Below are 26,413 nucleotides of genomic sequence, written 5' to 3' on the forward strand. Positions count from 1 at the left end.
CAGATAGTCATCCATCAGTGGATTATACACCCTGCTGAGGAGGCTGCTGATGGCTCACAGTGGCAGTGGGAAGCAATGTTGTCATGCCGACTGCAGGGGTTTTAGCTGTTTCCACGTCACCCGCTGAAACAGCTGTTTGTCGGCGGATTAACGATGAGCTCCAGCCTCACAGTATGGCCTCGGGAAACATTAGAGACAGAATAACATCATTACAACAGTTTATCTGACCACACACACACTAGGAAGAAAATGACAGCAGCCATTGATGCAAATACATTTATTAATAAAATGATTAATGAAATATTTTTAATTATGGAACATCATGGAATCTGCATTTATACGGAGTTCATTTGCAAAAAAAATATTACAACGGGGAAGGTCCCTTTAGACTTGGTCTGGATATGACAGAATATTTACGGTATGTAATCACGAATATGCAAAATACAAACTTAATCAAATGAGGCACATACTGAATGATGTATACAGAGTATGGAATAAATTATGGGAAATAAATTGGAATGTTTTACTCTTTGGCTAACATGGATAGGCTTGGTATTAGTGTTGTAGTTAAGCTAGAGGAAAAGATCCCACTATAGAACAAGAGACAAACACATGGCACAATCTCATAGTGTCAACATTCATATTTGACATTCGTTTACAGTATTATAAAGCGTTATTAGGAAAAGTGATTTTTACACCTGCGGTAAAGCTGATAATGAATACAATGTAATCTTGACTGATTGGAACTCAACACAAAAAAAAAAAATTAAAAAAAATCAAATCACTCAGCAGTCTGGCAGACTGTTTCCCTGGCTAACACTTTCCTTCATTATCAAGAACACAACATGTGGATTCATCCGCTACTAAAAATAGTCCCTAACAAGTAGTAACTCATTTACTATAAGAAACAGCTTCAATGTATTGAAAGATACATATCGTCAGCTGTTTTTGAAGATTTAGGACGTCACAAAGTAATGAGAGACAGATACCACGTTGTTTGTTTTCATGGGATTTGATAATAACTCAAATAGAAAATGACTATCCTAATCCTTTAACAGGTTTTGGAACCACAGCTTTTCCATTTCATTTGTTTTATAAACATTTTGTTTTTCTCATTTTCATAGCTGCAAAATACTCCTATTGTTTGCGAAGTGTTGTTGCTGGTGTATTTCGCCTCTTTATTTCCACGCCTCCTGGGCATAGGACGGAAAGAATACAAAAACACAGTACAGACAGCCCTACTGGGCGAGAAGAGAATTGATCTGACAGAGGAAGAAGAGTGTGGCAGGGAGGGAGGGGAAAAGAAAGGAAGTGGAGAAGAAGAGGAAGCCAAGCGAGGCTTTGTTCACCCACCCCCCTTTTTGCCTAAAGAAAAGGAAAGAGAATCGCTGAAGTGAGAAGTGGCACGGAGTCCATCCTAATGATGAGCGGCTAGTAGAGGAGGAGAAGAGGAGATGGAGAGCTGCAGTGTTAGAGTCCACACACACACACACACACACACACACACACACACACACACACACACACACACACACACACACACACACACACACACACACACACACACACACACACACACACACACACACACACACACCATTAATGCTACCAATGTCACTTCCTTACTCCACACAATGAATGCACCCGTATCCCCAAACAATTATCTTCTGCATCAAAGTGTCGGGTCAAGGTCAGCCTCTCCAGTACAAAGGAAGGAGATTTGCTTCTCCAAACCAAAAGACACGGACACTTGCAAACTAATTAAGATAAATGACTGGACTGCACAATGCTCGGGAACAATTAGAGCGCCGTGGCTAACAAGTGATTGTTAACAAGTTTTTCCTTCCTGTTGAAGTAAAGACGACAGGAGTGCCTCTGCCTCGCCAACTGGGCCAGACACAGAGAGGGGGGCAGAGCCCTGTCTCTCTTCTCTTTGTCTCTGAGGGTAGAGATGATACATCTCTGCTTTTCTCATCCCAACAAGTTACTGTCAAGTCATCATGAAGACCTGAACATAAAGCATGGAGAAATGAAGACAAACTAATCCATTCCTTCTAAATTTGACAATGAGGATTTCCTGTGTAAAGAGGCAATAATCAGAAATGATAGATGTTGGAGGAGTCTATGTTATAGATCATTTAGTAAGGAACCTTCCTAACTAGACTTTGTCCACAGCCAATATCTCCAAATAGTCACAACATGTCTCACCCATTATTAGACAGGGAGGGAAAGCAGGCCAGACTTCACTCCTTCACTTTGGACATTCACTCACAGCCAAGAGCAGAGGAGAGCTAAAAGGAGCTAATGAACACACACACCACACCACACACACACACACACACACACACACACACACACACACACACACACACACACACACACACACACACACACACACACACACACACACACACACACACACACACACACACACACACACACACACACACACACACCACACACACACACACACACACACACACACACACACACACACACACACACACACACACTCTCTCTCTGGTGAGTGGGAGATGTGTCTGTTCCACAGGATGAAGGAACATTACAGTTCATTAGGCTATTCACCCACCACAAAGACAGACTACGTTCAGGGGCTGGAGTTCACGTGGGATTATACAGTACTGGCCAGCAACACTCTGTTACTAAACGTAAGTCTAGGAATTGAATATACTTTGGAAAGTATAATGCTTTGGATATCTAGTATCTATTAATGCAGTTTAAGTGCCGTCACAAAAGGTATATTCTATCTTTAATATATAAGCAGTATTAGAGGATTATAAAAGTACATATTGCAGTAGAGAGTATACAAAGCAGGATTTAAATTAATAGATTTTTTAACACTTTGCATAGCAGGTTAATCAGGACATGCTCAACACATCCTGCTCAGCGTCTACGATGAGTTTAGAGTCGGTGCCTCAGACACGGACTGAACCACTGAACCACACGTCGCTGTTCTCACGTGATTGTAAACATTTCATAACTCAAAGTGGACGCTGCATTTCCTTTCATTTAGCAGGTAGGTAAGTCTTCATTAATATTCCCTAGAATACCACAAAAAGGGTTTTTTCTTCTACTTTAGCATAATCAATCAAGTTCATGAAGAATCAGTCATACATAAATATCATCTTACTTCCGGTTTAGATTTGTACTACCCAGGGAGCTGCCCCAAGTATACATTCCTGTAGAGCCTTTTTCGATTTCCCCCCCACTCATCTCCTCTCATCTTAACTACTACGATAAAGTAAATATTGCACAAAGCAAATCATATGAAATTTGGATTTTCAAAAAGAAAGAACACCACTTTGGTGGATTATCCTGTAGTGCATTTTATAAAAACCTGTGTATCTTGCATGGAGGCATAAAGCACACTTCCTGTTCATAGTAACATTGCATAAAAGTCTACGAAACAGGTCAAATTTGGCATGGCTTTGCATACGGAGGATTTAATTACCACAACCCTCCTACAGAGCTATCTAAATCGTCACACAATCAGATGCTGGTGACACAAAAGAAGTGAATCAGAGCTGAATCATCTTCATCATCATCATCATCATCATCATGGCCTGCTTCTGAAATCAGCTGTCACGGTTTTCATTTGGCCCATTTGTTTTAGTTGCCAGGAACAGCCAGGATGTAACCCGATCTGCTCTTGGTGAAGTCTGGCTGTGATTGGTTGATCTTGGGCTCGACGATGACCGTGCACTTCCTCCCGTTCATGCTGCACTGGATGGGACTTGTGATGTTCACCTGCAGCTTCCTCTTCTCACTGGACAGAGGAAAGAAGAGATGGAAAAAGGGGATTAGGTTATTGGCAGGTGTAAGGATACATTAGGTAAAGCACACATCAGGAGAAGAATACTCACAAATACAATCAAGGTTAATCCATATTCAGTTATTACTACAACAGTGATATATATGCTTGCCACGCATTACATCCTCACATAGTTTAATGTACAGGAATATAATATGCAGATCCATTAGTGACCCCTGTGTGTGAGGGCGGAGGTATGAGAGGCTGTTCCGGCCATTCATCATACTTCATCATGATCCCACATACACACACTGCACTCTCGTGTAAACTCAATCTCTTTCACTCATGCATATTCTCACACTCTTACACACGCATGCCATTACTCTGTTTGAAGTAGTATTTTCAGACATGAGATATTGTACGTACTGTAAGAGATGATTTGTTTGTGAATGAAGAGAAATTGAGATGTGAGATAGTTCTTGGCTCAGAGGTCACCAAGGTGATTAGGTGGCAACTAATACATGTTTAAAACCCTTCAGCTGCCCACATCCCTACATGAGGTTAGAAGCACATTAAGACCTGGCTGATTAGACCTATAGTCCAGTTTCATTTGGATGGAGCTGTGTGTAGATTGTCAAGAAGTGACACATATGCCATTCAATCTCAGCTTGATGATAATCAAACAGCAGCAGGTAGTGGACTACACTTTCCATTTGGAGTCAACCACCACAAGCCATTTTAAATACTGTATGTATTCATCTGAATTGTTTTAAGACGTTATTGGTCAATGTGCATATACAAATACATTATGTTAATTATACACAGATGCTAATAGAGTATAAATAATCCAGCGCTCCCTAAATCATTCATCGTTTCTCCCTCCCCCAAAGCCCCTGATAAACAAAGTTAAAGGGGAATTTAAATGTAAGCTTTATTTGTTTTATTTGTCAATTTTTTTATGGTATTGTGCAAATGTAGCTATGATGAATGCTTTTAGTCATGTAGTGAGCTGCACAGAGCCGTCAGTATAAACTGTTGCCTACTCAAAAATATAGGAAATTCTTTAACAAATCTAATATGGTTATATTATTAAATTCCGAAAAAGTGGAACAATTCCTTTCAAATGACGGTTTCATTGATCAGTAGGTTGCAGATTAGCCTCGTTGATAACAAAATAGTGTATAGTATCTGCTTGGTGGCATAGTTTGAAACATTTAAAGCAAGAAGCCAAAATAATTGAAGGGACATTTTTTGTTGTTGTTTCGAGTGTAGTTGTTTGTTTTATGACATTGATTGTGCAAGGCAGAGGTGTGCGTGTGTGAGAGAATAATAGTGTATGTGCATGATTATGCTGCTGTATACTCTAAAATCATCTCTGAGTGCATGTTTCATCACATGAGGATAAATAACAGGAGCAATGGAGCAGGAGGGCCGTCGCAGTAAGGATCCATATGGCGTTGTCGGGCTAGATTGGCCTTTAGCGGCTGTCACATCTAGTTAGACCCTTCCTGAGCCGATTGGTGCTCTGCAACGTTTGCTCTTAAACGGGATCGATGACAGGAATCAAAGAGCGAGGAGAAAAAGGGCAGAAAGTGTGAAGCTGCTGTTCAGAGTGATGTAAATGTAGAGGGGAATGAGAGGATGGATGTGATAACTGTCCTCTGTGTGGCAGCTCAGAGAGGAGGGGAGGAGATATCCCTCTGTCCGCTCGGCGTGACACACTTTCTCCCTGACACAGTTACTGATCATGGCTGTCGTTCGTAAACAAATCTATAAACTGCAAACACTAGGATTCGCACAAGCGGCCAATCACTGTCCCTCGCTTCTAAAATTAGGAAATGAGTCGTGAACCTGACGACTTGTTGCGCAACAACAATAAGTCATAAACAAGCAGCTAAAGGCTGCCCACGCTGCAGCCTTTCTATCTCTCTCGGCTTATGCAGAGAGGCTCAGGGTAGCACTGATGCTCGTTTCCATGGCAACCCCCCCCTGCGAACTGAACTCCCCCATCTGTCATGGCTGCCAGCCAGCCGATGGGACTGTGTGTGTGTGTTGTGATTCGTCTGTTTTTCCGAGCGTCTCTCATCCCGTTACTTCTCCGTCTCCCAGAAATGCCAGAGGGGATGTTGTGCTCTCGGTGAAGGGCAAACAGGGTTACGCTCGCATTCACAGAAATACACCAACACACACTAAGTATACACACCATCACAAAGCTTCCATCGGGTACACCACACAGGTCTTTGACACCTTTCTGATCCAGCAGTGCTGAAGCTTGCCTCTGAATAAACACTCTGGCTTTGCAATATAAAAAAACCGTCATCTCTGGATAGAAAATAGGATCAGTGGAGCCTTAAGGTCACTGGCTGGCCTTTTCCATCAGGAGCCAGTCGGAGCCCCGAGGGCAGACTTCTCTGGAAAATCAATTCTCTCCTTCTCCCTACCCCCAGCTGCCTTCGCGAGTCTTTGCCCTTCATGCCATGCTAGCCCAGGCTCACTGGCTGACAAAAGTACACCCTCTTTACTTTACGTGAAAAATAAGGTACAATACAATGTTTTGGAGGCTAATGCAGGAGAGTGGCGAGATGGGTCTGTCAAATAAAAGTTGATAGGTAAGAACCTTCATAGCGGTGCCGAGAGGTATCAGAGTGGAGAAAAGCAGCAAAATAAAAGGACGAGCAGGGATATTTTGAGATCGGAGAGCCAGGATTACCTTCTCTCCCACTTCTGAGTCATCCCTCTAATAGTGTACCTGGCTCTCCCCCAAGCTCTCTGCCGTTTAAAAAAACATGAGTGCTCAAGGGGGAGGAGGGGTGGAGGATTCTGCAAAGCTGATGAGCTACAGTATAAAGACTCAGGACTTTAAGCAGGTGATCAAAGTTGGATCTTTCCGCACCTCTAACTTTGATGACAGAGCTGTTTTAGAAGTGAAGGAGCTAACACAGAGAGTGGAGACTCCTGCTGTTAGGGAATCATTTGCTTAGGTATTCAACCTTCGACCCAGTTCATCGTTTTCTCTCTTCACTGTCTCTTTTCCCACGGCATAGGTCTACGGCCTTTGGTATTGCTGCTAACTCTCTTAAGGAGGGGCAGCTGGGCGCATTGTTGTTGCCAGCTTATGACCGAGCACAAGCCGCCATGAGATAGTTTGTTGTTCAGGGACATCTAGAAGCCCTTCTTTTCTCTGGAACCTAGGTTCCCTGGCGCACATTCTTTTCTATGGACGACAGCTCTAGTTAGATTCAGGGTCCAAGTGTTCTTCAGAATGTATTGTGGCATCTCTACCGTGTGGTCAAACCGTGGCCCGTGACATGTCTTGTGAATTCTCCGGCCGAAGCTCTCAGTGTTTGCCATCAAAGCTCCAGCTCTCCTCGTGTCTCTCTGAGTCCTGACTCCAATTGCTTCAGAAGTTTCCCCAACACCTGCCTCTAAATAATAAATAAAACTTGCAGTGCAATCTGATTTATATTAATGGGGCTCTATTATGTTTTGGGGGGGGGGGTTATCTTCCTTGTAGCATATAGGTGTTTTGTGCATTCAAATGTCTGCAAAGGCTAAAATCCCATAGTTCCCTCCAGAGGGAGTTTCTCTCCCACACACTCCCCCCTGCCTGAAACACCTCCATTGGTCTCTTTTGTGTACTTCCGTAACATAGTGACATCACTCTGTAGACATTGGGCTTTTCTTGGATAGCGCTTTTACAGGATTGGTTCTCATGGAGACTAATGTAGGAGGTAAATGCATGCATCAAAAAGGGAAGCTATTAGCATGGAAAACACAGATTGTACAGATAAAAGAGAATAGAGCAGATTGTGTGTCAGGAGTAAACAAGGACACAACTCTTCCACTCTGAAGGAATGGGCTGTATACAAAAGAGATCCACACAGAATCCTGCAGGTTGATGCAGATGGGCAGGATATGGACCCATGCTGTTGATCTGTCTGAGCCTCAGTGCCTCCACACAAAGCCCAGACCAAGGGATGGCACTTTCTCCAAACAACAACACAACAAACTACAGTCTCCTCACATCAATATTTCAGTTGGTGAGACCACACTGAGATCAAGAAAGCAAATGCAAAGAGAGAGGAGAAGGCATCTACACATGTCCTGTATACTGTGTGTGAGTATGTGTGAAGGTCAGGCACCATGGGGCAGGACCGAGGGAGCACACGCACTGCAGACAGAACCATGCTGCCTTTATGATTGATGGAGAGTCAGGCTTATCTCCAGGCTGCCTGGGCACATTGTAAAAGAGCATCTCCACATTCCCTCAGACGCAGCAGGAGGAGACACACTCTTTACGGAAAGGTGATCATTAACTATGGTTTGGGTTGATTCAAAAGATAGTGGTGCTGCAAGAGAGTGAGGGGAGTCATATTGTTAGGATGCCTTGCAGCTTGTGCAATATTCAAATGTTTTTCAAGCATCTCATTTGGATTGTGACGATTAATCAGCTTTTGTTCCATGTCATCATTTGTTAGAAGTAGACATTGAAATAGGGGTGTTGCAATCCGTCTGCTACACGGGAAGCCCGCTCATCCAGGGGAGACAACGTGCTGCCGTAATGTCATTTTGACATGATAAAGGTACTCAATCAAATGGCTAATGTATGTTTAGTTATTTCAGTAAAGAGAATCATTCGATAGGTTAGTTTGGATATAAGGTTATGAATAGTTTAGATAAGCCACTGATCTTTTGCTGCCATCCTTTATCATGTGATCACATTGGTCCGTATCATTTTATAAACGGTATCAGTGCCTCACTTTAATGAAAATAATACTAAAAGAAGAAGTTGTTTGAAGGCCATGTTTCCTAATCCCCTAGCATTGCTCCCTGTCTTCTTAGCCACCCACATGAATGTGCATTTAACACCAGACCTGACACAGCATCCTGCTTCCTCTCACAGTCACACCCACTCTCACATGGCAGCATCACACATCTCACATGCTCCTGTGTGCTACATACACACTGGAGAGGAAGCAGAAAGACACACAGAGCAGTGAGGAGCACAACATCTGAACAGGCCTTTAAAGGCTGTCAAACAATGTGACATCACCAGTTTGAATAGATGGAACTTTACTGGCCTCATCTGCCCCAGTTTAAAGAGTGCACACTGCCTTAGAGGATGTCTGGGTGCAGTTCTTTAATTAGCATCCCTGTCCCTAAATGATACAGTGTTGCTAGTACTGCAGATGAGGAGCATGAATAATGGAGCTCAAGCTGTTTTGATGGCCTGCCGAGTTAAGATACAGATAAAGTGGTATGATACAGGTGCTTTAGCTCAGCATTAATAAAGGGCTCGAGGGAGATCTCAAGAGTGGAGAGATGATATCAGTTAAAGTCACGGTTAACAAGTCTTGACTTTTCTGCATACTGAATGTTGCCCTCTTCTCCTCTCGATGTTCAACTTTTAAAAACGTTTCAGTCTCTTCTGACCATTCGTAATTGACTCGACTATACTCAACTCACATAACCTATTGTTAGCTGCTTTTCCCATGTTTAAAAAGACTGCATTATCTTACGTTTGTGGAAAAGGGTATTATAAACACTTTTCTAATAACTTACTATCTCCATATTTCCAATGTCCCTTTATAGTTTGCCCAAAGGCGTCCTATACGGTGTTATAGAGCTCGACAAGACAGCGGTAAAATGTTTCGAGGCAATGCCCCAAAAGAGCAAATGAAGAGCAGCACTGAAACCCTTCTGCAGCAGCCGTGTTTGGCTATTTCAGGAGATACTCGGCATTCATTTATACCTAAAGGCAGCTTTTTCTTGCAGTATTTACTAAGCTGTGAACGAGCAGTGAATCCGGGTATAGATATCGCTTCACCCCGTCTCTAATTGTCGGCTCCCTTTCTCGTCGTTATCTTTTCTTCTGGCTGCAGAGCAGAAAGAGCCGTACTCACAACGGGAGGGATTACTAAGTAGGTCATTTTAAAGAATGGGGGGAAAATGCGTTGACAGCAAAAACTGGTATTGATTAAAAAGTGTATTGAAAGGAATAGAAAGGAGCAAAAGAAAAGGGAGAGGTCGGTCTTTAGTATCCATGGAGAAGTGGAGGTCAGAGGTCGAGCTGCCTAAGTGAGGCTTACATCAAAAGGAGGCTATAGGAGTCTGAGCATCTATGCTGCTGCAGGCCCAAACTACTGAAAAAGAGGTCAGGAGCCGAGCCATGGAAAACACTGAAAAACATCTTATTCATCACCATCTAAAACATGTTCCCCCGAAGACACATTCCATTTCACAATATTATGAGGCTCCTACACTCCCAAGAGGCTCCATTTGATGCTGGATCACACATGAACAGTCAAGCTCTTTTTGTTACCATGCTTAGCTTGGATTTCCACTTCTTTATGCACAGAAAGCAAGAACCAGGCTGCTGCAGAAGCTGCCTATAAAGTGCCTCTGAGGGCCCCTGAGGTGTTTTGAATTACATTTATTTTATGATCCTTAAATGTGACAGCATAATATTTTACATTCCCCAGCTTAAAGGTTTTAGTTAAAATCTCTCAAACTGAAAACAAACATGCTCAGCCATGGCAGCTCAATAGTTCTTAATAGGTAAAACTGCTAGCTTCACGTCAGGTCAGTTTCCTCGTAACTCCACTGTGATGGCGAGCTGCTAATGAGGCTAATGTTAGCCTCAGGTTGTGGTTGGTTGCTGAAAGCGCTAACGGTATAGCCCCTAGATTGGCTTGCATGTCATCTGATTGAACACTTCATCCTGATTTTGTTAAACAGAACAACCGTCAATTGATGGAAAAAAAGTGACATCTTTAAGTTCTTTGAGTATTTAAAAAACAAAACAAAAATGAAATGTGTTCTTATTTATTTGACTTTTTTGTTCGCAGCACTGCTTGTATCAACCATTTTTGAACTACTGTAGTCTCACTAACTAGTAGACGGAGCAACAGGGACGAGGTAAAATGAAACCATTACATTATTTTCTTGAAAACAACAATAATTAGTTTTGCTCCCCCAGGTATTTTCTGGCCTTTTAGTACCAAGCAACATCGCGTTCTTGTTACAACTATAGTAAATCCCCAAATCCACCAGGACTGAAGTCTTACAGATTGCCACTTGACTGTATAAATATTCACAAAAGACACATAACACAAACAAGTATATAAGGCTTTCATCTGAGCAATGGGATAACATAATTAACTGCCATGGTTTATTTACTTTTCAAATTCTAATGGATCAAATAACAATACATGAGACATATTGCGGTGTTTGTGATGTAATATATATTATATATACTATTAATAGGGTAAAGCCATTCCTTTAAGAACTGTTACAGGATGTGTATTTTGTAAATTGTGTAACGTTTTTTTCTTTTTTCTTATATATATTTATTTATTATATCAAAACTTTTTTTTTTACTTTAATACTTTTTAATGCATGTAACATATGTAACATCTGTGGCTCTTTCTCTGCTGTAACAACGTAAATGTCCCCTCTGTGGGACTAATAAAGGTATTCTGATTCTGACACTACAAAGTGTGGCCACTTTACCCAACATCACTGTTCTGGCCAAGATTAACCTCCTGTGACCTTGCAATACCCTTGAGGAAAGCAGAAGATGCTGTGGACGGCAACATGTGAGCGGACCACTGGTAGTCTGTCCGCATGGCATCTGGAGGTGAACTCTCCCTTGTCCCAGAGGACAGAGGGTGAATGATGGTCAATAAGTGCTCCTTATGCAAGCTGCGCTGAGGAGTGCAGCGCAGACAGATGCTCTGCTTAAACAAAAGGACACTCTTCTCACCTCTACGCCTCTCTGTTTAAGAGATCTGTGGGAGATGAAGCACCACCGGAAATGTACAAAGCAGAGCCCTCCGCCTCTGGGGCTCCACAGATGGTGGGGGCTACCTCGCACTGCAGAGCCATAATGGCCACACAGCAGGGGGGTTAAACAAGCGTGTGTGTGTTGTAACGAGTGAGACAAACCTTACTCACTGATCAGCTGTGCATTTGGCCTTTCAGAAGGACTCTCATGGCTGAATGGAGTACACATTAGGTAAATCAATATGCTGGAGCACAATGAGTCAAAAGAGAAAACAATGCCAGGCTGCCACAATTAGTTGCTCATTACGGAAGGGACTGCGCTTACTGCTCAAGTGGCTGCGCCTCCTATTCTGTTTGTTAAAGGCAATCAATATGTCAATCAAAGGGTCATTTATTTTCATCTGTTGACATTTTACTGCTTTTTTATTCAGTGGTAGGAAGGTTCGGATGTGAGTCACCATCAGGGACCTGCGTCTTCTGTGTTGGGAGGTTCTAGGTTTTGACGAGTTTCAATTGTTAAACTGTTTTATAAAAATATGACAAATTCATGCTTTTACATTCTCCGATACAGCTGTGGTGAGATGTAGAGCTTACAGAGCCAGTGCTAAGACCAACCAAAGTTACATTATCATGATACATGTAACTATAGATCAGCTTTTTTCAGGCATTGTCAGTCAAAGTATTCACAGAGGGGTCTATCCTCAATCTCAAAACAAAACATTTCTTTGTATGCAATATTATTTCAACTGTTCAACTGTGTTGTTTGTACTTTTGAGCTATTGTCTCTTTTGATCATGATTTATAGCTTTTATATAACGTTTTATTTCACCCAGAATCACAGTGAATCAGTTTGACTCTACTCTGCTACCAAACAGGTGTATGCATAAACTAAAATATTGTTTCTATTTCTCTACTACTTTCCTGAAGACAGAAAGGTAGCCTTCCTAAAAGTCCTTTAGGCATTTATAAACTGTCCCTTTGAAGTCAATCTGTAATGGTGTCTGAAGTCCAGTGACAGGTTTTACTATTTGTTGGATCAAAGTATCTCTTTGTGAAAAGACGCCTTTGGTCAGTAGAGTTGATTGGACTAAGATATGGGCGTTACATAAGGACGGATTAATGAATGGAAGGATATGGGGAGAAAGCAGGGAAGGAGGTGTAATGAATGAGTGGCGTGAAGGAGATTAAAGTGTGGGTGTATAGGAGATGAAGGGATGGGGAGCGGGGAGCAGAATAAAAAAGCATGATGAAAAGACGTTAGGTGTGAAGATTAATAGCAGGTGGGAAATGAAGAAAGGAAGTAGGGACAGAAAACCAGGGGAGGGAGAAAGGGAAGAGAGATGGAGGAGGGAGTGTGCTGAGGCTAATCATATAATTGGCCTGACAGCGGGAGATGGTGTGGTGCTGTTGCTGGGTGGAACATGTGTGTTGGGGAGGGAGGGGGGGGTTTATGGGGTGAATGTAGAGGTTACTGAAGAGATGCAGTCTGATATCAAGGCTCCTATCAACCTCACTGTACAGCACTTAACTAAAGCCCTTATCTAAAGTGACAGAGAGTGCATACATTATACTGTATACTGTACACCAGTGACATGCGGTGAGGTTCATGGCTGGTGAGGCACTGACTCTTTCAGAGTCAGATTTACAAATATTATATTCTGACCTTAATCGAAATATTCTGTTATTTTCAAAAGCTTTTTTGGTCTGATGTTTCGATTCATTTTAAACAGACCGTTCAACAAAAGGATACCCACAATCTAAATATTGGATTGTTCTTTCTTAGTAAGATCCCATTTTCATTACCAATGTGGTCTTACCTTGACTTGAAGATGAAGTCCATGCTATCCTTCTGGACAACAATCTCTATTACTTTTTTGTAAAAGTCCTCCTTATCTTCCTCTAGTTTCAAAAGTCTAGCTTGTTGTTCGCGTCTATACCGTCTCTGCGTAGAATGACAGTAGCAACAAGGACCTGTGGGCTCACGTGCGCCCCCTTCAGTGCGGCAGAGGTTATGGCTGCCTCCCCTGGTGCTTTTTTCATTGCCGTCGTACGGCGAGCCTAAATATCATATATACGTGAAATAAGTTATTTAGAGACTATGGATGGCGAGGATAAATGTAATAGAGGGATATACAAACATTACATTGGTGACATACAGTGAGATGGTGCAGGCATGCGCTTAGGGCCCGCTTTCCAGCCAGTTTCTGTGAGGTGACGCATTTTGAGGTGAGGCAGAGCTCATCTGTGCCTCACTTTACCACCAGTGTTGTGACTAACGCGTTAATTTGTAACGCGTTACTGTAACGCCGTTATTTTTGCCAGTAACTAGTGCTCTACCGCATTACTTTTTAAATTCAGTAACCCAGTTACCGTTACTACATGGTGCGTTACTCCGTTAGTTTTTTTTATATAGTCAACAGCCAGGCGAACAGAGATGAGAACTGTACTTAAGTACAGTACTTGAGTAAATGTACTTAGATACTTCCTGTGTCACATGCGGAGACGGGCTGTGGGCGTGTTTGTGTTGTTTACTAACAAGACTATCATGGCGGCGGCGGAGCTCAAGTCTAGTTTCTCCACCTGGAGATATTCTCACTATTTCATTTTTGTCGAGCACAAATAAAAGAACGTTTTAGTTAAATGTAAGTTGTGTCTTGGCGGGTCAAAGATCCTATCTACTGCCCAAACCAGTAATTCAAATCTCTTAAAACATCTGCAAAAACAACATGCTGGGACGAAGCTAGTAGCTAAGACCACAGAGACTCAGCCGACGCCACTCCACCTCCACCTAAGCAACAGCGGCTGGATTTTAACCGAGGGACTGCTAGCCAGGGAAAAGTCGATAAAGCCATTGCACGGTATGTTGTAGAACACATGCAGGCTATTGCTACAGTGGAGTCACCCGCTTTCAGGGAGCTAGTTAGCATGATAGCATGTCCGGGCGGCACACGGCATATGGGACGGAAAACTTTTTCCAATTACCTGGAGAAAGAATATACAAAAATGGAAAGCCAGCTAATATCGATGCAATCCAGATTGCATATAATGCATGTCAAGTTGATCAACAGATTGTATTATTCTCTAATGCAATAACACTACTGAAATGAAGGCTATAAGGGCATTAATGGGAGCCCTTTTTTTAAGTAACGAAAACGTTACTTTTCACAGTAACGCATTACTTTTATCCCTCTTCACTAGTATCCCATATCCCCTCTTCATAATCTACACCCGATTCTAGGGTAAGCACAAGGAGGCCTGTTCATTTCAATTTCTGCCTTTGTGTTTCTTCATCTCTTACTCGTTTAATATTTAGGAGAGTGCATTTACGTAGTTTCGTTGTGCCTCTTTTCCTCTGTTTCTGGCTGATCTTTTCGTACCCTTGTTTCTCAGAGAAGAGAATAAATACTATTCTAATAAGGAGCTGGCACATGTGTCTCTTCACTAATACATTGGGGTGTCAAAGGTCATATGACAAGGGATTCCATTGGCGGCATGCACCGGCCTGTGCCTTTAACCGTGTACTTCTGGTAGAACTGCTCGGGTCTTGATAGATTGAGTGGGGAAGTTCATGAGATATTTCTAGTACTTTTGAAATGAAGTAACTAGTAATGGTAACTAGTTACTGGTTTTCAGTAACTAGCACAACACTGCTTACCACACAGTAACTGGCTTGAGCGCGCTCACAAAATAAGTGCCCGCGCTCCAGCAAGTTACTGTGGGCTTACGTGAGGCAGAGCTCGTCCCTGCCTCACTCCTCATCGCTCCCATGTAGTTGTAGCGGAGCTCGGCAAATTTGCTGATTTTGACTATAAAAAGCGATTGGAATCATACAGAAATCACATTTACAACACAAATCAGTGGAGACATATTATTATTATTACTATTTAGTTTTTCTTTAGTTGTTTTTCCGTTACATTGTAGTATGGCCAGTCTATGAGTATGACAGGTGAGGCTCTGCCTCCCCTGCCTCCCCTGACTGCACGTCGCTGCTGTACACACACTCATCAGGCGGGAAGATCCTATGGGAACGTAGATAGACCTACCCTGCTGTGAGGAGCATATTAAGTATAGCTCACAGCGTCAGATGGTCGATAATTCTACCAGTTTATTCAACCTCTAATTTAAATATGTATATATACTTGGATAAATATTGTTCTGAAATAAGCCAATGAGCTGTGTGTTAAATACGTATTTTTTTCAGGAGTAGCTAATAATACATACTTTTTTTTAGAAAATCCTAACATTCCTCACACTGTGATCAGATTTTTTTTTGCTTGAAAAGTGACAAAGAATTAGCACATTTGTATTAATTGTTTCAGCTCTTAGTACTTTCCCCCACGTAACCAATACTATTTATTTCTCTGTGAATATGTTGACCAATTAAGAGACTAAATAACACCATCACAAATAGCTGCATCAATAAAAAAGACAATACATACCCTTTACTTTATATAAATATACACAATCGTTCACTATATAGTCATTTTAAAACAGTCACGCAAAAATAAAATATAAAACAATTCAAAGTAATTGTTACAACAACAAGGAAAGCCTAATCTCTGATTTGAAAGCACAGGGCAGATTTGTGCTAAGCCTTTCATTCAATTTGCGCTCACAATCTGTTTGTAATTAGTGTCTGATTTACTAAGACGTAAACTAATTACACCATCAGCGTCTGGGACTGTTGCTTTAAAGCGTTGAGCATTTGAGGGAGAGGCTGAAAGGCAAAGTTCACAGATGGGATTTGTCTGAGATCAACAAGCTCAGGAATCAAATCCTAATGATCCTGAAATGGAAATGCTCATTAAAAAAGTAAACGCCTTCCAAATATTTATAATAATGACAGAGGCTGCAATTAAACTTCAGAGTCAGAGAAGTGTCCATGCAAAACTGATCCTCGTAAAGAGTGTGAACTTTAGTAAATCCAGGACCAGTTTTATCTCTTTCTATTAGAACGCATTTGAAATTAGGCTTAATAAAAGGTCTCACAGAGGGCAGAATATGCCAATTTGTGAGAGCTAATTACAAGAGAGCAATTTTGTTCGTATGTATTATGAGATTGGATGCATTATTGCGTTTCTGTAGGTTGCTATGATCTTCAGAAGAGTCAGCTGGAAAGATGATACTACAGAACTACTCGCAATTTCTTGGTAACACTTCCAATTTATCTATCAAAATAGCGTCAAATGCATGGTCAGTAGCATGGTCAGTAGCTACTGACCATGCTACTGACCATGCTACTGACCATGCTACAGATGTTAGAGCAAAATCTACAATTCCTCTACCACAACCATCAGCAACAAGTGGACATGGAGAACTACATGAACTACATGTTGCTAAATCCACCGCGGGGCATAAACAGAAGGGCAACCATGCTCGGGGGTCTTCTTCGCTGCTTTTGGTGTATTTTGTGGCGAAAGTACAGCGCCACTTACAGGCCCGGCATATGTACTACAGCGTCTCCAGCGGTCTCGTGCAGAAGTGCAGCGCCACTTACAGGTCCGGCATAAGTACTACAGCGTCTCCAGCGCTCCCCAGCGGTCTCGTGTGAACGGAAGACTTTTTTGATATCGTATTCGGTTTGTTTGCGTTTCGTATGCGTTTGCGTGTAAATGGGGTCTTAGCCTATCACGTACAATGTGCTGGAGCGCTAGCCAATAGAAGCACAAGTGTTACATAGTGATGTCACTATTAGTGTTAATTTCGTTGACTAAAACTATGACGAAATATGTTCGTCAACGACCTTTTTTTCCACGACGAAAACGAGACGATGACGAGACGGCACCGACGGCAGTAAACAATAATGGTAACGAAATCATCATGCAATATCGTTGACGAAAAGTGATGAGACAAAAATGTAGTTTACTAAATAAAAACTATGCCAAAATCTGTCTTTACTTTCGTTGACGAAAAATGAGGAGACGAAATATTATCAAAGATAACGTTACATCTCTGATAGTCAGTTTTTCTCCCAGCAGTTCCATTTCCGGTGCTGCGGCAGGGCAGCAGCTGTGTGTCTGTGGTGCACGCAGCGGTAGATTTGAATTACACCGGGCAGCGGCAAAATATGAACTGTCAGGAAGACTCGGGTCTAACTCATGGTCTAACTCAGTGGTTCTCAAATGGGGGTACGCGGACCCCTAGGGGTACGTTGGAGTACGTTGGAGTATGTGAGATTTATTTTATGTTAATGAAGAAAAAAAAAATAGATAAATATACCAATTTTAGGAAAATTAACGAAGTTTGAGCAGCGTGGGTTTTATATTCATAGACTAGTTACACATATTTCAAAACGTGAAGTGTAATAACTGCAGTTGCCTCCCTGCCAGAATGACAAAGATCCTCAGTGAAGCACGAGCCCATGTTTCTCACTAAATTGTAAGTATAACTTATTCAAAAGATCAGTTCAAAGCAACTAATGTTGTCTCAGTGTTATTGCATGATATTAAAATTGGTTGGTGATGGATTGTAAACATTTGAAATGTAGCATTTAAGTGTTTCTCAGTTACAAGGTTGTTGTTTTAATAAATCAGACACTGATCAGAACACTCTTCCCCTCCATGTGAGGTCGGCCCAGACCCTAGGGGCTTTTAAATCCACACTGAAGACACACTACTTCTCTCTGGCCTTCTAGTTAGAGTGGGGTCATGACTCCTGACTGTTCCATGTGTTGTTTTTATCTGTTGTGATTTATTGTCTTTTATTGTGATGTCATGTGTTTTTATGTGTTTAAATTACATGTACAGCACTTTGGCTCGACCAAAATCGTTTTTAAATGTGCTCTACAAATAAAATTTGATTTGATTTGATTTGATGGTGCAGCGCTGTACTGTACCTCTTTATATAGGCTTTTTCCCCCTAACAAATTGTTTTTGCGCTGATCAGGGGGTACTTGGCTGCATTTTTTTTTTCAAAGGGGGTACATTATTGAAAAAAGTTTGAGAACCACTGGTCTAACTAACCTTATTGAACAGAAAATAAAATGGCAACAACAGGGCTTGGGAGCAGTGGTCGCACTCGCGTTAACCGAATACCCCCCCGTCAGCGCGAGTGATTGATAAATTGTGCACTCGACAGATAATAATGGATTATTACGGAAATGTTACGATCCTGTCCGTCAAAATGACTGACAACGAACAAGTTTAAAGCTACCACTGCTTGGGAGAAAGAAACAATGTGATATTTGGGCCCATTTTCGCTACAATGAGGCGGAGAAAAAAAGCGAATGCATTGTTTTAAGCAATGTGGCCATAACACAGGTAAAAACACCACAAACCTGATACTCTCTGCAAAGCTTCTTAATCATTCAACCTGTGTTTTTCATCAAATAAGGACAAGATATAATCTTATTGTGAAATACGTTTGACTAAAATGACAAATTATTGGTTTTGGCTAGACCAGTTTGACTGAAATGTTCTATATAATCTGATGACTAAAAAAAGACTCAACAGTTTTCATTGACAAAAAGTAGAATAAAATAATTAGTTTTCTTTGACTAAAATAAGACTAAAATGCTCAGACTTTTAGTCGACTAAATCTTGACTAAAATGTTTACTGTTTTAGTCGACTAAAATAAGACTAAAATGCTCAGACTTTTAGTCGACTAAAACTTGACTAAATAAAAACAGGATGAAGGTGACTAAATATGACTAAAACTAAAAAGGAAATTTAACACAGGACTAAGACTAAAACTAAATAAAAAAATAGCTGAAGAAAATAACACTAGTCACTATGTCCCAGAGTGAAATTGCATTAGCATTTTCATCACAGAAGCAGAAGTTGGCTTTCTCAATGACTTAAAGGATGAATCAATACAAAATTGTCAATAGACTAATAAAGACAACTATTAGCATGGTTTACACACTTTACTGAGTGTGAGAGAAATTGTTGGACAAGGTTGTTTGGCAGTGATCAGGGCTGGCTACTGAGGAAAATTAGGTCAGACCAAGTCACACATTCACACTGTTTCATTCATACAAAGCCTCTGACGCACTCTGCACGTTTTCACGCCTTTATCTCTAGTGTTTGAAAACACATCCTCACTGTCACACACACTGGCCGGGCCCCTCTCCCTCCATCCCTCCATCCCTCCACCGACCAGCCTCCCCCCTCAGGCTGCAGCAGCGTGCCAGAGAGTGGAGCAGGACTCCCTGCTGGCCCACATAACAATGACTGTGAGTCCCTTTCATGCATGTGAGAGAATTTGTGAACTTAAATTACAATTTGACTTTCCAAATTGGAAGTTATATAACAACAAAGCAATTAGATTATCCTTTAAGACACTTTGGTGACTAAACAAAAGGCAGCACAAGTTTTACACAAAGAAGATAAATTACTTTTGCCGAGACAATACTTATTATTTTATGCCAAAAATATACATAAAACAAAAAAGCTAAGTCCTTAATGCTAAATCTAACAAACCTTTAAAGCTTTATTGAAAATGTAATGTATTTTGCTGGTAATAAATCTGCTCTGTTCCAGATAAAGTGGAAAATTACGCCACACTGATGTTATAGGTATTATACTATTTGTAGAATTCAATTCCATGGTGGCTGTGTACGATTGTTTTGACTTGTGTGATGCAAATGTATTCTTGTCGAAAAGTCAACATTTATCAAAAAGATTGATGTCATAATTTCAAAAATTCATATGTTTTCATCCATGGAAATATTCCACTTCTTTTATTTAGTTGGAATGCTGTTAACAGCATTCCAACTATCTGTTCTTCTACGCACAAAATTCTTTATTATTCCGCCTGTTATTTTGGCCCTCTTCTCCTCCCGCATTGAACATCACAGAAACTCCGTTCAAACATCAAAACGTTCAGCTCGGTCGGGAATCGATGGCTATTACTTTTCTCATTCATAACTTTCATAATTCCAGAGATACATCCCATAATTCATCAAATGTTTAACATGGAAGTCAATGGAGAAATTCTTCACACTTCAACAAATCTTCATGCGACTTCAACTGCTAACTGTTCATTCATACTTTCACTCAGAAACCTCATTCCAACTTTAAAATGTTACACATCTTTCTGATATTATTCGTGTAACACAACTTTAAAATCTGATTCTTAGAGATATTAAACATTGTTCAGACCTTGGTAAAGAGGCTTTCTTCAGATGCTAACATTAACTAGAGTGCGTGATGTCACAGCTATGAAGGAAATCTTGAAATTTGCCTTCATATTTTTTTTTAAAACTGCCATAATTCCCAAACCCTACATCCCTGAGACATCATTTTTCATGACAAACGTAGGAAAACATCTAGTAGCTTGAAAAATGATAAATAATTAAGCAAAAAATAATTAAACAAAATGCCTGTTGAGGGCATGAACATGCCTCCATTAAAGCCCATTGTAATTTCAGGCTGATATTTCCTCACGGTAGCAGCCAGACACCTTTAGTTAAACTGCCAAAAAGGCCACATTGTTAACCCGAAAGTACACAAAAAGGCCACATTGTTAACCCGAAAGTACACAAAAATTACACTTCAGATACTCAACTTCCTTGAGATGCTTCACATTTAGAAATTTCACAGATATCTGTTACGGTTCTTCGACAAAACGTTCACATGTAAGAGGTTTATCTCTCATTCAGAACAATGGAAACCTGTGATCTCTGCACACCTCGTTAGCTCAAATATAAACACCAACTGACATGCTCAGAGCAGCAGACTTCAGATAATGGTTAATGGTCCTGCCCTCAACAGCTCTACGTCAATTATGGGGTGTCATCATATGCCGTTGCCATGACAACACAAGGCTCGCAATGAAACACGGTTTTCTCATAACTTCAGTGAAAATGCTCGAAACAGCCCAAAACTTCACAGGTTTGGTAACGATGCAGCCATCCACACATCTACGCGTATTATGGGGTGTCATCAAATGCCGTTGCCATGGCGACAGATCACTCGCCATGAAACACGATGTTGCTGTAAGTCCAATGGTCACGGTCCGATCGTCCCCCAATCTTCACTTGTATATCACCGGTCCATGCCTCAACAGCTCTACGCCAAATCTGAGATCTCTCCATATGCCATTTCCATGGAAACGCATCCCTCGCCATCCCTTCGCTCCGAGAACTTTTTCCTTTTAACTGTACCAAAGGTCCGTACTGAACTTGGGAAAAGGGCGTTCAGTTACGCTGCCCCTCAAGCTTGGAACCTTCTTCAAACTGAGCTGAAACTCAGAGAGCTGGTCTCATTAGAAACACTCAAAAGCAACTTTAACTGACCTTGAAGCAGGCCGCTGTGTCTGTAAATGCTTTGGCTACATTTGGTGTATGACTGTGTTGTGATTGTGTGTTTTTTAATTGTTTGTAACTGTAAAACTGTCTGAAACTGTGCGGTTACCATTATTGGGCCAGGACTCTCTTAATCTCAATGAGACCTATCCTGGTTAAATAAAGGTAAAATAAAAATAAATAAAATAAAAGACGATGTCGCAATAACTCCTATGAAAATGTTCAAAAAGTGCTCAAACTTCACATGTGTGCTAACAGTCCAGCCGTGAAGACATCTACTGGACATGCCGTTGCCATGGCAACACAATGCCCGCCATGAAACACGGTTTTCTCATAACTTCAGTGAAAATGCTCCAAATGGCCCAAAACTTCAACGTTTTGGTAACGATGCAGCCATCAACGCATCTAAGCGTATTATGGGATGTCATCAAATGCCGTTGGCATGGCGACAGATTATTCACCATCAAGTTAGTTCAAAAGTTTGCAGTTCAAAATCTGCTGCTTTTCCAAGCCTTTTTACTTTCTTTTCTTCTCTCATCACACATTCAAGCCCCCTGTGGTCATGTATCATTTCAATCTAAATTCTTCACTTTCTTCTTACACATTACATTTCAGCATAGCAGTTTAGCGTCAGATTTTCAGCATAAAGCATTCCCACTAGCAATTTCATCAGGAATTGCATTGTCTAGTTCAGGGGTGGCCAACCTGCGGCTCTCGAGCCGCATGCGGCTCTTTGCCTAGTTTCATGCGGCTCTTCAGTTCATATTGAATGTTATATGTGTGAGTTTGGGGGAGAGACACTGACTCCTGACTAGTGGTGCACGGTGTACCGATACTTGAAAGGTATACCGCGATACCCTGCCGTTAAAAACGTTACGATTCCTCCGTTTAAGAATGACGGCGGAAAGTACTCCGGTGAGAAAGCGCCGTTTAAATAAGAGCCGTGTGTGTTCAGCGCTCTGCTTCCACTCCCTGCTCTGCAGCCGTGCCTACAGTCCCGCCCCTCTAAAGCACGCTCAAGTGCCTCCCCGCTCTCGTGCACGCGCTAGCTGCCAGAGCATGTGAGAAAACGAGAAGCATGGCTGCAAGTGGGAGTGCAACTGCCGCTGCCCCTCGGCTTGTTGACAAAAAAGACGCCAGAAGCGAAATGTGGAAGTATTTTAGCTATATCTCTGACAGTGAGGGCAAGCCTACGGACACCACGAGGCCTGTCTGTAAGAAATGTATTAATTTTATTTAATACGAATTCTTGTCATTTATTGTATTTATTGTTCTCATTGTTTAAAAGTTTGTGTTATGGTTCTGGTGTGAAATAAAGCACAATAATTACATTTAAGACTGTTTCCCTTTTTTTAAGAAAAGTATCGAAAAATAATCGGAATCGCAATTCTTGACTTGGTATCGAAACCAAAATGTTGGTATCGTGACAACACTAGCTACTCCTGACAGTTAAACCTGATATTTAGTAGGTCTGTTAAGTATTGAATGCTGATAATTCTGACGTAATTTGGCCGGTCAAAGTTGTTTGGGCTCGGATAAAATTGCTCCGTTACTTTCGTTCCGTGTTACTTTCGTTCCGTGTTACTTTCGTCCCGTGTTACTTTCGTCCCGGCTCTCCCTACGTGTGTATGTGTGGTGTCAGTATGAGAGGATGACAGCGCGTCTAATTTTGATGTGGCCCAAGAGCCAATCACAATAATACCTGCGATGCAGTGAACCAATCACTTTTTGAGTGGGGGAAAACCTATGATTAAACACTACTATCCAGTGTTTCCCCTACCATTGTCTTGGAAGGGCGCTGCACCCCGCCAACGGAGCCCCGCGCCCCCCCCTGAAATTCAAGGTGTTTAAAAAATATATATAATTTTTTTTTAAATATATCGCACCAAATTGCAAATAATCTATAACTACTGTCACTTTTCACATTGAACATGTGCTCTTTTATTAAATAAACTAAACGCTTTCATTTGAAGTTGTGAGTTTAGTGTTTTTGACCCTAAGAAACACTGATGCATTAATCAATAACAATAATCCACAGCTCCTCTCTCTGCTCCAGAGGATTTAAAAAATATATATCCCAATGCCACAAAAATGCACCAGTGACGTGGTTGAAATCTTGTCTCCAGAAAACAAAAAACTGAAACAAGCGGTATCAGTGACTGTGTGTTTGATGTGGCTCTTTGCAGTAACATAGAAAAAATGTGGCTCTTAACCTCTGACTGGTTGGCCACCCCTGGTCTAGTTGATGTTTAGTCTTTCAAAAACATAATTTTCTTTGTGATCAAAACGTTTTTTTTCTTTCTAGATTCCCACGCAAAGGGAGGCACGCAGAGACAAGTTATATTCATTAAAGAAAGTTGATTTAATAACAAAATAATACTTTATTTAAAATAGAAGGTTTTGTTTGAGGATAGTTCTTAAGGTTCTGATATCAAAATATGACATTTGAAGCTTTATTCAAAAACCTCAATTGAGGTTTTTAATGTGAAATAACTACAGACAATTTGGTTTTTAATGCTGTAAACGCATTTCAGTCAATAACAAAAAGATATGTATAGTCCTGTTTAGAGGACTGATATCTGGCTCTTTGTCTTTCTTTCTACAGTAAGCTTTAAGAAAAGCTTGTTGTTGATTTTCCCTAACACACATTCCATCCTTCCTCTTCTGTTCTTCCTCTCTAATCTTCATATTCCTCTCACATTGTCTCTCTTCTACACTGTTAGCTTTTGTTCTTGTGTCTGCGGTCTGGGATGAGATGTACCACTATCATCTCCAGCCAGCAGGGTTATTAATGGATCGCATTCGTATCAGACAAACATGGTTGCTATGGGAACTGCATCCGCAGCGCCCCAGAAAGGAGGGAGGCAGAGAGAGAGGGAGGGAGGAGGATGAGGAGAGGAGGAATGTATAAAGTGAAAAACAAGTGGGGGAGGGGGCTGCAGAGGGGAGGGTGATTCATGGAGAAAGACGAAACAGAGAATGAGGGATGGAGGGAAAGAGGAGAAGAGAGGAGCCCACTTCTATCAGTGGGAAACATTTGATTCAGCAGAAAAGGTGACCTTGGAGAGGAAGACAAAGGCAGCATGGCTTTCTCTTCTCCCTTTTGTATGCTCCTCTTATCCCACTGCTTTAAATGATGTTAGTGCCACCTCCAGCTATTACCAGAAAATACACTTTGACACATTTAATAAATGTTTTTGTTATTAAATATTCACACCTCTCTGTGGTTAAGAAATATTCAGCAACAGATGTTAACTTTTTGAAAAGAACAACGACATGAATAAATGAGCTTATTTTGATTAAATACCATACTAATGTTTTTTTTTTAAGAAGAAGTAGTACGTAGTACAGGTACTATGTAACAACACGGTTTCTCTGCATTTGACCCATCCTAGTGTTAGGAGCAGTGGGCTGCCATTATGTACGGAACCCGGGGAGCAGTGTAGGGAACGGTGCCTTGCTCAGGGATACCTCGGTAGCACTTGGTCTTTCCGGGACTTGAACTGGTGACCTTCCAGTTGCCAAGCCAAGTCCCTATGGACTTCGCCACCACCACGCCTGTTGAATACATGCTTATCACCATTTTCCACAAGAAACATGTTTTTTAAACCACATTTCCAGGTATCTGATACACTGGACCAATGCCAATACACCTTTCAAATAGGATTAGGTAACCACCAATCAATAAGTGACCAATGTGTCATGATGGGTTCCACAGTTGTCCCTGCCATCCTAAAATACAATTATTCCAATTTGTTTCACCCATCAAAGCAAACATATTTTAAATTAAAGGGGCCCTATTGTTTTCTTTTGGGTTTTCCTTTTCCTGTAGTTAGTTATATAGGTTTTTATGCATGTAAATGGTCTGCAAAGGCTCAAATATAAAAGTTCCCTCCAGAGAGAGTTTGTCTCCCACACACTAACCTGAAACGCCTCGATTTACTTCAGTAACAAACTGACATCACTATGTAACACTGTCGCTTCTATTGGCTAGTGCTCCAACCTATTGTACATGATTGTACACTCGGGACATCTCTAAGCGGTTGAGAGCAGACTGGAATCACACATTTGAGTTGTTGTGCTTTTTGTTGCATATTCATGGGAGGACCGAAAGAAGAAAGAACACCAAATCATCTCTATAATTTGTAATTATACCACACATACCAACCGATCATTCAGTCATCAGTTAAGCTAACACTGGTGCTTTAATACATCTTTGGAAGGAGATGATGAAGACATACGCAGACAATGTGACTAAACATCCATCTTAGTCAAACACTAACTGAAAGGAAGATAGTGAGCAGAGCATACTGACGCAAACATGTCTGCAGTGAGTCAACTACTGTGACTATGGAATCACAATTAAATCACATTTGACTGAAGAGTACCTTTTCTAAACACAACACCTTCTACATCTCGATGTCCTTCTCAATGTTTGCATGTTTTACAGTATTGTCCTTCCACTCTGATCTCACCTCCCCCCTCTTACACACATTAGTCATTAGTCCTGACACACACTCACTAACACTTTTTCCTCCAATTTGTTGATCCCCTGAAGCAGTGTGGCTTAGCGCTCCCCCAAATCCCTTCTGCAGTGTCAGGAGCAGGC

The 26,413-nt window shown here is 41.2% G+C and overlaps 1 protein-coding gene across 1 annotated transcript in view; it reads right to left on the reverse strand.

The window, feature by feature from the left end:
• Nucleotides 1-2,753: 2,753 nt before the first annotated feature.
• Nucleotides 2,754-26,413, reverse strand: part of myo1d (myosin 1D) — a 120,853-nt gene continuing 97,193 nt past the window's right edge. The window contains exon 22 of the mRNA XM_034217540.1: nt 2,754-3,787. Coding sequence (XP_034073431.1) covers nt 3,631-3,787 — 157 coding nt within the window. The 3' untranslated portion in view covers nt 2,754-3,630. The remainder of the gene's footprint in view (nt 3,788-26,413) is intronic.

This window comes from Gymnodraco acuticeps, unplaced genomic scaffold (assembly GCF_902827175.1).
Source record: "Gymnodraco acuticeps unplaced genomic scaffold, fGymAcu1.1, whole genome shotgun sequence".
NCBI lineage: Eukaryota > Metazoa > Chordata > Actinopteri > Perciformes > Bathydraconidae > Gymnodraco > Gymnodraco acuticeps.